The sequence below is a fragment of the Ursus arctos genome, unplaced genomic scaffold, assembly GCF_023065955.2.
Source record: "Ursus arctos isolate Adak ecotype North America unplaced genomic scaffold, UrsArc2.0 scaffold_17, whole genome shotgun sequence".
In the NCBI taxonomy this organism is placed as follows: domain Eukaryota; kingdom Metazoa; phylum Chordata; class Mammalia; order Carnivora; family Ursidae; genus Ursus; species Ursus arctos.
Genome location: NW_026622841.1, coordinates 41928960 through 41944924, shown reverse-complemented (window position 1 = coordinate 41944924; position 15965 = coordinate 41928960). Strand labels below are relative to the sequence as shown.

Here is a 15965-nt window from a genome sequence, read left to right as displayed (position 1 = left end):
TGTGGAGAGTCATTTTACCACAGGGGAGACTCAGCATGTTTACAGATTATAAAGATACTTGTGGGGTTGTAGAAGGGAACCTGTAGAGAAGGGAAGACCAACACAGTGGAACACAGGCGTACATGGAGCCAAGAGCCCAATGGAAAGGATCAGTGGGCTTGGAAAACAGGAAGTATCATTCTTTCTTTGCCATGAGAAAACAATTTGAGGGGCCAAAGTGATAGGGCCCACCCAGTAGACTCTGCGGCTGGATTTATGATGGCGACGGGGGAAAACAATGGCCAATATTTATCGGACACAGTGCTGCATGCTTTATGCCTTGTGTTCCATCACCCTTACAACCATCCCATGAGGGAGGTAATATTTTTATCCCCATTCACAGATGTGGGAACCAAGGTTTCAGGTTAAAACCCCGAAGGTCAGATAGCCCATAACAGGCAGTCCCAGGATTTACACCTGCTGAAGCAGAGGGCAAGTCATCAGTAGTCCTACCGAAAAGGGCAGGAGATGGACGTTAAGGGAAAGGGGTGGAGAAAAGAAATGCCAGGAAGAGGCACCGCCAAGTAACACAACCCGAAGAATTGGTACTTTTCTAAACCTACTGATTAAAGTAAAATAAAAAACGGAATCTCAGTAAACATTTCAATGATTAGGAGTTCAGTCACTTGTAGGTGTCATATATCCTGGGAGAACGACAACCGAAATTACTTTTGACAGAAAGAAAACTGTGAATTCTAATAGAAATAAAAGAATCTCAGGCCTGCACGAGGCCTGAAGAAGTCAGAGTAATTTATCCCTGGCCTCAGGCAGAATTACCATAAACCATCCGAGATAGATACATTTTTTTTCCGTTAAATGACTTTCAGAAAAGGAAGGTTTTCCATAACTTTCCCTAGTAACTCATTGTTGTGTTTAATAATTTCACTGTCAAGAAGCTATTTCTCACACATGATTCTATCGTTTCTAATCCGTTTCCACATTCATTTCCTCAGGGGTGGGGCACAATGGCTTCGGTTCCCTGCAAAATAAACTTAACCATGATTAGGGTACGACTTCGGGCTTTCATCCTCTAAACGAAATGCAGTCACTCTGGTTTTTAAATACGGCTGGTCTGCTTTCGTAAAACCATCTATCTCACTGCCTCTTTCTTGTCCTGAAATAGCCAGACTCGATGCGATGAGAAGACTGCTTGTGCAAACATAATGAAGCCCTATCTCTGTATCTCATGAGAGTGTGAATGAAAGAGAAATACTCGTGTTGGGGGATGAGCTATATGCCTACACCGTATGTGAGCAAGCGGGCACTCAAGAGAGAATGTTAAAAAATACCCCCTCTTCTCAAACAAAATATGCACGTATGCTGAGCTTGTGGGCATTTAAGAACTGCCCTTCATACGATAGTGGAAGAGGTGAAAAGACATACTTGTTCCAAGTATCACTGAACGAAAAAGTACTATTGCAAACGCTAAATTTCAACTATCTATCTCCAACACAGAATATTCCTGGAAAAAGAATCGGTGACACCCGGAAGTTAATAGGTACAATGTTATAGGCACACATCTAACTCCTAAGTAAGGCTCTCAGCGCAGTTCGGTTGTGAATAAAGTAATCTTGATTTGTTCATACGACTTTATTAAAGTGCTTCTAGCACTATCTTCGGTATATAATTAATTGCAATAGTAATGTTTTCTTCGATCCAATCCAAGTGGACGCTACTGAGGCAAATAAAGCGTCATAAAAACCAACTCCTAAACTCCTTGTCAATAATATTTATTACTGTAGGTATAATGTTTCCTTTTGACAAACATAAGCTGAGGTCTCATTATTATAAAAGCTGGCTCAGCCAGAAATCTACAAAGCACAAATGTCTCTGAGTTAGCACTTTGATAATTCACTCACACAATGATTACTGATGGTCAACAATGACCTTGAGAATCTCTTCAGAAAATGGTGAGAACAGCACAGAGAAAGAGTGTAAAGATTCATTAGGGACAGGGTTTTTGGGAAAGGATGTAAGTGGGGCTTAAACTGAAACATGAAGAAATCGAAGGTTCAAGAGCAAGAAAAAGGTGCAAGGCATTCCTGGTGAAAGGAATCACATGAACAAAAACACAGAGGTGTGTCTGAGGACCGTGGGTGGAGGTCTGTCACAGTGAGATGAGCACTGGGAATTCACTGACATGCCCATCCCCTCTCAGACTGTGACACTACATGGTATTTCAACGCTGTCAACATTTTATGCCTTTCAACAAAAATTATGCCGGAAGTCTGTTTTTCTCCATTTATAACTTCAAAGGCTTGTCAGTGGAATTAATACCATTGCTGGTCTTCAAACCTGTTATAAGTAAGTTAGTCTTAGAGTTAAGGGGCAAGTTCTAATTAAGGAGATCATCTCTTTTTACTAACCCAGGTTATCCAGAGAGGCTACAAAACACCTCAGCAAACATGTTATTTGTAGCCTCTTAAAAACATGACTGTTGGGGCACCTGGCTGGTGCGGTCGGTTGAGCATCTGACCCTCGGTTTTGGCTCGGGTCGTGATCTCAGGGTCAGGGGATCGAGCCCCACATGGGGCTCTGTGCTCAGTGCACAGACTGCTTGAGACTCTCTCTCTCTCTCCCTCTCCCTCTGCCCCTCCCCAGGCCCTCACCCCCAAAATAAATATATAAATCTTAAAAACACTATGACTGTTAAAAATTATCCTAAAGTTTTGTACACATTATTTGGGCACGGTTTTTCATTTAATTCCTCACGAAAACCTTTGAACGTAAGGGAAAACTTAGAAAATGCCAAGAATTTTAAAAATTAGATACCAGATGTATCTAATTAACTTAGTCAGTTACGCACTAAATATTACATGGACCAGCAATGATTTATCCAGTGTGCATACAGCATTGAACCAATTCGAAGTTCGGTGGAAAACAGTACAACAAGATCTCTTTAAAAAGTTGATGTAGAGTGATACTGTTGATGTATTATTACCTGGAGATAAACTGCATGTGATACCGTGTACCTTTAAGATTAAAGACAAATTCAAGTAGTTTTTGGTTGGCTTACTTCTCTATCAAGTCCCGCTGCCACTGTGATAATATCACCAGTCTCGTTGTTGATTGTAAACATGTTGGGCGAAGGGGTGCTTGGAGCCTGGGACAGGATTCTGTACCTCAACATCCCATTTAGGGCATTCGGATCATCAGCATCAATCGCAGTGACCGTCATCACGTACGTTCCTAGACACAGCGCACATGAAAATGAATGGTCACCCTGCACGTCAGGGTCTTCTAAATAGATACACCTAGAAGGTCTATGTGCCTTACGGATCAATCTTAATTTCACTTTTTAAAAACAAACATTTAGTCATTTAGATGTAATTGAAAATGCTCCTGATAAGAACAGTACCCCCTTTAAAAAATATAAAACATGGTTTAGATACTTGAAAGGAAAATTATTAAAAATGTATACATTTGTAAAGACTCGTTTTTTCCATAACTTAGAAGATAAGCTCACTATACAACTCAAAGAAAGGATCGCATCAGACCTTTATTTATGTAAACTGCGAATAATAACGTAGATACCGTTGGCAACATATTTTGTGGCCACGGATACTTTCCTCTGTTACACAATAACATCGAAAATGACATGCTGAGCATGATTCTTCTCAATGCCTAAGTCACTTTCTGGAAGTAAGCTGTGTGCATAATGATACACACTCCATTTACTCAGGTCATAAGGACTCATTCCATGCATTACTGTTTTGGTACATTGAATAGGGGTTTGGCATTGTGGTTCGTTATTTCCTAGGAGATTACAAGAGCACTGTAACAAACTCAGGGACTTCAATTTATTAGGTATTTTGGAAAGGAAGTCTACAAAGCATCAGAATAAAATAAGTTCAAACTAGCTACACAGACTGTGTAATTTAGAAGTAGAGAGAAAAGTAGTTACTCTTTAGGCAGGTTTGTTGTGTGGGATATTTGTAAGAACCAGGATATAAAATGTTGCATCTCTAACTTAACCTTTTTCATGAGTGTTCTAAGCTCAGTTCTACTTTAGAACATCTCCATGCTACAATTTTGCCCCAGAATTCATGAAGGCTTGATCATGTTGTTCAAATCTCTTTCCTGAGCTTGCCCCTTTGAGTGAGACACTTTGGGTTATGTGTTCACTCTACACCCTTATTTTGTTTTTTACTTCATTGTGCATGTGCTCGCTTCCTTGGCTTTTATTTTTCTCCCCTACTAGAATGTAAACTCCAGTAGGACAGGTTCGGGTTACGGTTAGGAACTAGTGTGTCACTGCTGTACCCACAGGGCCAAGCACACGGTGCAGACTCTATAGAACGTTTGCCATACGAACAAATGAACGGCTAAAACAAAAAAGTATATTCCGGAATGTTGAACCAAAATACAGATTACAACGCAGTTTAATTCAAGATCCTTACAGAACGATTACAGGAAATACACGCATGAAACGTCTTTAGTTCTTACGAACATTGAGTCTTTTATTTCTGGGAGGCTTTAATGGAAATTCATGATCAAATGCATAATAAATATGTCTTTAATGGTTTATTTTTGATAATTTTCGTGAAGCAGTACTTTAAATAAAATTAGAAACAACAGAGGAACAAATGAAACAATGATTAAAGAAACAAAAAAAAAATTATTTCCCCAAGTAAAAAATCTTTATCTTCATTTATCTTTAGAATATGTGTATAGGGCTTGTGTTCTAGTAAGGATATGTTTCATATTCTTCGATTTTATAGTATTTTGAAATACCAAAGAAAGCTACTCTGGAATGTGACTCAGAAGCAGCCACAGATGGCTGAACTTCCCGCACAGCCCTGTCCTCCCCCTCCGGTTCCCCTCACCCCCACCTCTACTTCCTCTCTGAGGATATAGACAGGTACATTTGGACCAAGAAAAAGTGCCAACTTAAGGCATATGTGGCTAGATCTATAAATTGGCGTATGCATAAGGGAGCTATTGGTATAAACTGGTAGAGGTGACAAAAGTAATATGTAGCACTATTTTAAATGTTGAGGCTCTTTTAAATACAAAATAACAATAATAATAACAACATAGCTAATTAAATCTTTCAACACCAAATCATCCCAGGAAGGCTGGTGAAACGCTCTCTTCTTTTCCCATCTCTCTACCTGCTGGTTTTCTTGTCCACTAGTTTTTCAAACTAAATTGGCCTTCCTAGCCTTGCTCTTCTGACATCTACAGTGTTTTCAGGACAGGAGTCTAAAATTGTAGTCAAACATCACTGCGCAAGGTGAGAGGCTTTGGCAGCTCCTGTTTCCAGGCTAGGACCCTTTCCATGGCACTAGTTTAAAAATGTGGCTGCCTGGGCGCCTGGGTAGCGCAGTCGTTAGGCGGCTGCCTTCGGCTCAGGGCGGGATCCCGGCGTTCCGGGATCGAGTCCCACATCAGGCTCCTCCGCTGGGAGCCTGCTTCTTCCTCTCCCACTCCCCTGCTGTGTTCCCTCTCTCGCTGGCTGTCTCTCTGTCACATAAATAAATAAAATCTTTTAAAAAAAAATGTGGTTTGCAAAAGACATTAGGGTCATCCCGAAGTAAATATCCAGTGTAACCACAGCTGTCTCCAAGCCCCGTCTCTGCGTTTGGCTCTACCTAGGTATTGAATACCTAGTACCTTTCAGACTCTCCAGTTGAGTTTTACTTGCTGCTCCGACTAATATGATGGAATGCGTACTTTATGAACAGAAAGCCCCTCGTCTTCCAGTGCTCACTTTCTGCCAACCTGACTTTACCAACCGCAGCACAACGAGAGGATCCCGTTACAGAATCAGAGACCCTAGTGTATACTTTTTCAAAAGCGGGAAGTGGTATTTTTCTGTTTTCTCTCCTCAGTTGGTTATTTCCTGTTACGTTCTTTTTTTCTCTAAAATCATTTCTCATGAAAGAGAGTAACACCAAAAGGCTCACATGATTTCTCTTTCTCTTGCTTATAACCAGTGCTGAATACATGGCATTTCCTGAATCTCTGATTATTACATTGAAACTTACCGGGCTTTGACCCCTCAGGGACTGTCCCATTCCAAACCTGGTGTAAGAACTCTGGTCTGTTATCGTTCATATCAATAACATTGATGACAATGTCAATAGGGTTCTCCACTTGATTTCCATTAATATCCACCGCATGTGCCCTCAACTGCAAAAATAATTAGAAAACAAAACTATTTAACAGATTGATGTCTCAAGTGAGAAGATAAAATATACAATCACCATGTTACCAAAATAGCAATGGAGAAACAGAGAAACTGAAGAAAAAGCTACTCTCCCCATCAAAATTTAAGTTAGCCAGGGGCACCTGGGTGGCTCATTCTGTTAAGCGTCTGACTCTTGATTTCGGCTCAGGTCCTGATCTCAGGGTCCTGGGACTGAGCCCTGTGTCAGGCTCCCCATTGGTCATGGAGTCTACTTCAGATTCTCTCTCTCCCTCTGTCCCCCACCAAAATAAATAAATAAAACCTTAAAAAAAATTTAAGTTAGCCAAATTTGATGTGATTAGGACAGATAGAGTAGCAAAAAGCCAACACTTACTATTTGCTAGGCATTGTACTCAGTTTTATGGATTTTAACTCATTTGATCCATATACAAGAGTGAGGCAGAAATGATAAGCTCTTGAAGGTGAAGAAATTGAGCTTCAGAAAAGCTAAGTAACTTTGACAGAGCCCATATCCAAAGCCAGTTCTGCCCAGTTCCCAAATCCTTTTGCTAAATCCATACATAGCAGTCAGGGTAATTAAACATGTACTGAGCACAGAGTAGTTGTAGAGATTAAAAGAACAGAAGAGAACTTACAATTAAGTGTGCGTAGAGAATTTTGACACTAGGTGCGTTTTTTTTTTTTAATTGTAAAAGTCACTCATAAACAATAAAAGTGTGTGAGTATGTAAAACAGCTGTTCCTCTCCCCAGCTTGATTTCTCAGTTTTACAGATATTCTAAAAATTTTATCTTTTTTTTCTTTTTTAAATAAATATAGTCACTCAGCTAGTCTTGGCAGAATATCCTCAAAATCTTTTAATGCCATGCATTGAGATCCATTACATTCTTTTCAGTAGCTGTGTAGTGTTCCGTTGAATCGCTTCTTTTTAACGGGAATGCTTCTGTGGTTTCCCTGCTAAGTATGATGCTGGCTGTTGGTTTCTGTTGGATATCGCTTCATCAAGTTAAAGAAGCAGCTACATATCCTCCCCCATTTTTTAATTTTGAGGTTACTTAACACATGAAACAATGTAAATTTTATTACTGCCTTTCAACAGCTCTAACATAATCCTTTTTTCCTTCCCTTATTTAATATATTACATATTAATAAATCTTCACACTGAAACATCCTTGCAATTCGATAATTGATTCTATTTTTCTTTTTTATGAGTACCGCTCTTTTCTGCACTGGCAGTAAGAATCTGAAGAGCAAGAATTTACCCCAGATTGACCTGAAACTATTTATTTCCTGGTTTTAACCACAGGAGTTCAGATAATGAGCCTTCATACAGGAAGCATTATTTAGAATTTTTGTATTGATATTATTTATATTCATAAATTCGAGACTAGTCTAATTAGAGACTGGCCTATCGGGTGCTATCTTTATCAAGTTTCCCTATTATGGAGATTTTGTCTTTATGAAAGGTTTGGAAGTTTTACTTCTTTCTTTATGCTTTAGAACAACATAAAAAGCACTAGCATTACATGTTCCTGAAGGATTAAAGAAAACCTGGTTGATGAAACAATCAAGTCCTTGGAAGAACGGAGAGTTGAGTAGTACACAAGAGAGAAAACAGTTTAGAATTTTTTAAAAAAATTTTTACAACCAAAGTGGGGCTCGAACTCATGACCCCAAAATCAAAAGCTGTACAGACTGAGCCAGCCAGTCATCACCCTCCCTTTTTATGGAATAACTTTCATTTTATTTTTTTAAGCTCTACATCCAATATGGGGCTTGAACTCACGACCACGAAATCAAGAGTCACATGTGCTACCCACTGAGCCCGCCAGGCACCCCTTGAAAACGTCTGAAAATTTCTCCTGTATTTATTCGTCTGTTTAGATCTACAGGAGTCTTGCTCTACCACATATCAATATTTTAACAATTTTCAAAACTTCAATAATTTAAAAAGTTTCTACAAGTGCAAAAATTCAACAAATACGTTATTGTGCAAAATAAGAAATCTAAAAACAAACACATGCATACGTAGAATAAAAAGCTTTGAATGACTAAATATCAGTGATAAACCACTGGGAATACTAATTCAATACACGGGACAACTGGCTATCTATAAAGGAAAAACAAAGTGGATCCATATACCTCTCTCCTTTTAGTAAAATAAAGTCCACAGAGGTTAAAAATATAGATGCAGAAATAAATAAATAAATAAATAAATAAATAAATAAATAAATACAACAGATAAAACTGGGGAGATTAGAATCTTGGGGTAGAGTAGGGTTTTCTAACCATCTCTAAAACCAGACTGTATGATAAAATTGAAAAACACAATTAATTTTACAATGCAAAAACTAGAGTAGGGTAAAAATTATTAACGAAGTTTAAAAACAAACAACAAAAGAGGAAAATATGTGACAAATTCAACGTTGATGAACATCCCTAATAGATGAGGTTGTTAACAGTAAGAATGAAAGGTAAACAAACCCAAAGAAAATTCAACAGAGAGGGGCGCCTGGGTGGCTCAGTCGGCTAAGCGTCCCACTCTTGATTTCAGTGCAGGTCATGATCTCAGGGTCGTGAGACTGAGCCCTGAGTCGGGCTCCACACTGGACATGGAGCCTGCTTGGGATTGTCTCCATCTCCCTCTACCCCACCCCCCACCTCTAAACCAAAATTCAACAGAGACCAGGAACAGGTAATTCACTTTGATTAGACATTCAACTTAGGCAACTTAAAGCATTAAGATCATTTCTTTGCAAACGCTAGTTCGATAAGTAAATAATGCCTGGAATAGGTAATAGAGTGGAGAAAGTACATCTCCCATACGGTAGGCAGGCAGTGCAACATAATACAAACATTCTAGAGAATAATTTCACTATATTTATTAATATAATTCCAATTTCAGGAATTTATTCCAAGGATAAAATGGGCAAATGTACAGAAAAAATGTTCATTGCCACATTATTTCTAGTTGCAAAGTAAAATAAAAAACCTATATTACCCAAATATCTACGCATAAGTAATTAGTTAAAATTACATTACATTCATTCAACAAAATAATTTGAAGCAATCGAAAATGATGCTATAAATAAATAACTATTTACTGACATGGAAAGATGTTAAATCTTGTGATTGCAAAAGTGACAAAAGCTGGTTTCAGAGAATGATGCCACTTTCAAAGAAATACATTTATGAATCTATGCAAAGAAATACATTTATGAATCTATGCAAAGAAAAACATCTTACAGCATATCACCAAAGTGTTAAAAAAGAAAAAAAAGAAACAGGTTGGTTTTATGTTCTGAGATTACAAATCATTTTTACTTTCTTATTTGTACTGCATTATTTGAAAGTTTTTATAATACGCATATATTCTGTCTAAAAAGAATGATAATTTCATTGCAAGTTTTAGTTATTCATGCAGAAATGAGAGAAGTAATAAAGACCAACTTAGGTTTCTATATTAAACTCATGAAAAAATTGTTGAAATCTTGTTCCAGGAAATGTGTAAGCATGGCTTAAAAAAAAAAAAGCCTCCTGGAATTTGATTAATATTAGGCAATTCTTGAGTTTTAAAACACTAACTACAATTAACATTTTTAAGTTGGAAAAATCAGTTTCAAATGTATACGTCTGTTTAAAAATATGAACATATAATCAAAAAGTTGTGATAACTCAATAAGAAAATAATAAAACAGAAAAATAAAGAGCATAAAAATGAACAGAAGAAATATAAGATACTATATCTAAGAAAAGATTGCTCAGATTGGCAGATTGATGAAACCAGGTGTTGGCTGGATTATGAGAGAAAGAGAAATCTCAATTTCTAGTTGGGAGCATCAAAATGGCACACCTTTCGGGTAGGAAAATTGCCAACAAATACCAAAATTAAAGTGTACTACCCCTTTTCTAGTAACAATCAGACCACGAAGAATAAAGATGACAAACACAGATATCTATTGAAATCTTAAGAAACGGTTATTAAAATCATAGCCTATACATTTAATGGGGTACTATGCAGTCATTAAAAGTGTTGCGATCTCTATAATTTACAGGCAACACTTTTGACCTTCTTCATGTAAATTTGTTCCTGTAAGTCCTTAGCCACACCAACATGTGAAGGGTACGGAGATTTTAGGCAATTTCACTTTCTTCTTTGGCACTGTTTGTTTTTTACCCTAAGCATTCATCAACTCTATAAAAACAGTGAAATCGTTACAGCAAATTGAAAAGGCTACAAAGCGCGTTTCTGGTATTAAACCTGTCAGTACCAAAGCTCTAAGACCAATATAAGAGGCAAATGTTAAACTCGACACAGTTAGAAGAGTATTAATACATCAGATTATCAGCTGGCTGAAATCTTACATGAAACCGGGCTATCAGCTCACGATCCAGAGGCTTGGTCACTGACAGCTGACCTGAGATGGGGTTGATAATGAAGATGCCGGTGGGAGGCTGATCCGCTCCTGGCCCAGTTACGCTATACCGCAGTGAAAGGTTTTTATCTCTATCCGACCTGATCTGAGGATCAAGAAGACAATCATATTAAATGAGAGACTAAATGAGCTCATTATCAGAGACAGGACACGCCACACCTCAGGCCCTTTTTCAGTTACAAACTTACAGCATCTCTTCCCAGAAAACCAGTCCTGTTTCTCATCCTTGTTTCTCGGTGACAGGCTTCCAAAAGAGATGTCACCTATCCCCGGAAAGACTGGGGCCAACATTAACATCTAAAAGGACACTCTCTAGGAGCAGTGCAAAAAAGTCAAAATTAAGCAGTGTCAGTTTTTAAACTGCATCAAATTCTATCCAGGGAGATTGTAGGTTAGAATATTTAACACAGGAACAGGTGTCCAATTTAATTGAAATAAAACTTGTTTACATTTTCGTATCACTTAGGAGAAGAAATGACTGTCTAGGCCATGGTGTGAAACGGCCTCACATGGGAACTCTAATACTATGGTTGAGCTTGGAAGTCAGATTGCTGCACTCCCATTACACTGACATTATTCACTGCCACCAAAGCCTTCCGTGTCATTTTAAGGTGGCACTTATTACTCCAAATTCTTTATTAATAACAAAACATACAAGAAATCATTTTACAATACATTTTTATGCTCTCAAAAATTATGCCCACTGTAGGCTCACTGCCTTTCCTCCAAATATAACAACTCCCCAGAAAAATAAGTTTAGAGGTGAGCAGTCACAGGAAAAGGCTATAGGAAGGAAGGAAGAAGAATAGCCATCGGAGAAAAGGCCAATTGGCAATACCTTTGCAGGTGATAATAACAGATCTTTATGTATTAGGTAGCTATGCTTAACCCAGTAACAGAATCTAATTTATTATTTTTCTTGTTAAGGCAGAATTCTCTTTTTACTCATTGTCCATTAAAGTAGGGAAAAAAAAGCCTTTATTTGGGGGGTTATGTTGTTCATTGTTAAATTGAATTATAATGTGCCTTAAAATAAAATATGCAGGACAAAAAAATGACATTAAAAAATACAGCTTTCAGTAAGTATGTATTGGAATGCTAAATTAATCATACACACAGACATCTATAATCAAATAAATAAATACACAATTACTTTGTCTTTTTTTCCTTTTGCAATATGGGTTGCTAATTTTACTAAACATGTAGAAATATCTGTGATTTTTTTTTCCTCTACATCTGGTGGGTATACATTTGGAGTAACTGGAAAAAAATTACTTCTCAGATTTATAAAAGCCTATGGTTTTGCACAGCCCTGGGGATTCTGTTAATGGTATCAGAGGTTATTTCCTTTTTTCTTTAAAACACTCTCAAATGCACTTGATGCTGGCATTTTTAGCAGTGATTGCCCCTTTGTTTCTTCTTTGGCTCAAAAGCTATCTGTAGAGGGCAAAGATCAGCATGGAGAGCACAGCTGTCAGACAGGGGGGTGAAGGGGTGTGTGTGCGCATCTGGCGAGAAAGGATATGGTCTGGGTGTGGACGCATGCTGGAGTTAGGGCTTACGTATTCACACGCTCAACATACTTCATTGTCCGAGGTGTGGGGGACCCACAGAGAGCTCTACTTATACATAATCTGAGATAATAATGAAAAAAAGAGGCTCTGTACAACATTACAGACATTCCATCTATACAAAAAAATGTATTTTGAATACATGTTGTAAAGTCTATCTTGTGATAACAGAGAAAAAAGCGTTTCTAACATACACTTGACACATGCCATGGAGACAATTAAAATTGTGCCAGCCTACCCTGACAAGCTCTTGAGGAAAAGGTCCCCTGGAGTTTTCTGGCAAGTTGATTGGAGGGATAACCCAGTCTCTCTTCTGCCTTTGTAGGTGGCCATTGTGCTTCGTCGCTTGTCTTGGGAATACTATTTCTTCAATTTCTTGTGATTCCTTTGCATTAAAATACAAGACATTGCTGAGTGCTAGGAAGAACATTTTCTGAAAGACAGCAATATCAATGGATACCTGACAGTGTAGAGCTCACTGTTACGAACAAGAAAATACGCCTGGAGGCCCTCTCCTCATCCCTCTATTAAAATAACGGAAAACACCGTAAAATTGGGGGTTACACTGATCATTGAAGAATTGAATTCCAAACAATTTATTATGTGGCACAGCTGTGTAAACTATTTGCAGTTTCTATAAACCATCTTAGATAGGAGTTAATATTGAGCAAAATTTAATGGTACCCTTTTATATATCTCTCATTAGTTTCAACCACAGTTCAGGTAATGTGCTACTGTACATTAAATTTAGATCTTGATGTGCTAAAATATAATTTGAATTCCAAGAGAAGTTTAATACATACTGCTAAGGCATGTCTCAAATATTTATGACCCTATTAAATCCCACAGAATTAATGCTGTAATTATTCTAAACCTATGTCAGCCATGATGGATGCCGCAGATGACCCACTTTGCACATCGGGTATTAATCTCTGCTGGATGTCAACATTTTCTTCTGTTTCTCCTTATATCTGTAGACATTTTAGCCATTAGCCCTTGCTGCTTCAGTGCAAATATCCAAGCTAGTTTGCTGGAATACAGCGAATCATCAACAACGAAAGCATCTTTTCACTCAATTAGTTACTGGTTTCTCATTCTGTATTCCCCAAATGACAGGATTTCCCTTAACAGTTAATAGATTCATAAATTACATTTCACATAATAAAAATCTAACATTGGGACAAGAGAAAAATGGTATCTTTTCCACGAATACACTTATTCACATTTGATTATGGGTGTGAATGTTACAATTAAAGAGCAGAAGTGAATGTGTGTATGCTTATCTCTCACAGTGCAATAAAACGACAAAATGTAATAGCTATACTTCATGAAATTATGGACTTCGTAATAGGTGATTGTGGTGCCTCCTCATATTTGTTTCGAATTAACATGAACTAGAATATTCAGAAACTACTAATGTTTTCATAACTTTACTGAAGAAGCTATTGTATCTTATGAAAAATTGCTAATATAGTGATTTATACAAAATAAGTGCTCAGTAAATGTTTGCTGAATTTAATCAAACTGTACTTTGTTGGAGGTATATCTATTTCTTTCATCCTCATTCATAGCAGCTTCCACCAGAGGGAGTATATCATTCCTTAAAGTTATGTCAGTAGTATAAATAATTCATACTCCCCAATTTGATGATTAAGGGACAAGACAAAAACCCAATACTCCTAGCTAGAAATGCTTTCCTATTGCTACCGTATATCTGTACTTCCCATTTAATAGACTTGACTAGTGACATCTTGCAAAGAATTATTTTGGGGTTATAGTTAACAGCTTGTAAAGCTTCTAAGAAATTCTAAGAAATTTAAAACAAACAACTACTTCTAATTTGAATTAAGTTATAAATCTCAAAGTATCAACAACCGTTTCAAACACAATTTCGGATAGCTTAAATATATATTTAGTCTATCTTGTAAGATTAAAAAAAAAACAACAACAAAATACTATTGAAGTGGCTGAAGTTGATACAAATTCAAATACTGGCCAATGTGACGTAGAGCAAAGCATCTATGTAGTTCCAACTGTATACATGTGAGTTTTAAATGTAACTCCAGAGCCATATGTGGATACTCTACCTTCACAGAATCCTCAGGTAAGGTGGGCTTGAGGCTCAATTTTACTGCTACTTGCCACTTTTCCTGAGTCTCTTTATCTTGGGCGTATATCAGGAACTTGGCATGCTCAGAGGAGAGGGGAAAGCTTCTCACAGCATACACCATGCCGTCTTCATCCACCTTAAAATCTGCTGGCTCACTGCTTTCATACTGGACTTTCCTTTTTCCATTGCAGTTGCTGAACTTCACTGCGAGAGAGAACAAACATACAAGTCTCATGATAAGACAAAGGCAGAAACATCCAAGTCCAGATCCCTCTGAGGTTCAAGGATAAAACGCGGTAGGCATAAAACACCAAAGTTTTAGTGTTACATTATTAAAGGTATTCTCACACTAGAGAATACCAGATTATGGTTTTGAGTGGTTCCCCAGAATATCCTTCTTCCAAAGCCTTCCCCCTCCCTTCACATTCTCCTGGATCTTGCAGGCCTTGGCTACACCTGCTTTGCCCCCCATGCCTCTCCCTGATATGACCTGCCACTCCCTAACACACTCCCACTCATCCTTCGGATCCCAGCTCCAAAGTCAACGGAGGTGGAACCACCCCTTGTTCTCTGTCTTCACGTACCAACCTGAACTCTACTCCCCCAGTTTTATAGCCATTCCTGACATTCACGGTGAAAGGTACGTCAGGGACAATTTCCTGAGCTATCTTGAATCCTTTGTACTTTTCCTGGCACACAGGCTTATTTTATAATTTTTGAATAAATTCTTACAGGAAGAAAACAATAACTTTTATTAATGTTGAATGCCCACCATGCTCTAGAATTACAAGACTGTAGTAGTAATTAAAAGGGGAATCATCTGGAATTTCTAGTCCTCATGGTGCTTATAATAGTTCCATGAGGCAGTAACAATTTATAAATTTTCAGACAAACAAAAATAAAGATGTATCTCAAAATGAAGTTTCACTAAAAATATCTATGTCTTAAGAATAGAAAATGAAAAAGATTTTAGTATCTTTACCTTTGTCTTACATGCAATGACTTAAAATTGAAAAAAAAATCAATGCTTTCTTAAAAGCAACATCCATCAGCTTATGTCTCATTGGATAACAATACGAAACTTAAACACATGCTTATAAATGTAGGACCAAACATATTCAAGCCAAAATAAAGTTATAAAATAATAAAATGTTCTCTAAGGAAGATGATTTCCTTTGAAATCCTTAATCATCCCTTATGAGGAAAATGTCTCTGGGAATCGCAAAAAGGGATCAAAGAAAAAGCAATTTTTTAATTCTGTAAACATATGATGTTGCATCCTAACCACAATTACATAGGATACATCTTGGAAAGCAATTAATAGATACACATTACGAAATATAATCTATACTACTTTTCACATTTGTCAAGTATCTAAGTAAATTTTTTCAAACTCCCACTCCACATATGGATTGACGAGTTCCTTTGTTTTCATTAATATAAATTCACTGAGATGTGCACAAGATCACAGCCAGATAACACGCATACTTATTTCCCTTAGTTACCATAAAATCCTTGATAACAGTAATAAAATGCTTTACTGAATATATTATTTCCCACATAGTCCCACATATATCATCCTTCATTTTTCAAACATCTAAAAATGAAAATACAAGTTATATCTCACACTAAATAATGTTAAATCAAAATATTTGT

The 15965-nt window shown here is 37.3% G+C and overlaps 1 protein-coding gene across 1 annotated transcript in view; it reads right to left on the bottom strand.

Moving 5' to 3' along the window:
- CDH2 (cadherin 2) overlaps positions 1-15965 on the bottom strand; it is a 209454-nt gene that overhangs the window by 46559 nt on the left and 146930 nt on the right. Inside the window, exons 3-7 of the mRNA XM_026496142.4 lie at positions 14287-14513; positions 12438-12584; positions 10558-10713; positions 6030-6174; positions 3056-3228 (exon numbers count right to left, since the gene is read on the bottom strand). Coding sequence (XP_026351927.1) covers positions 3056-3228; positions 6030-6174; positions 10558-10713; positions 12438-12584; positions 14287-14513 — 848 coding nt within the window. The remainder of the gene's footprint in view (positions 1-3055; positions 3229-6029; positions 6175-10557; positions 10714-12437; positions 12585-14286; positions 14514-15965) is intronic.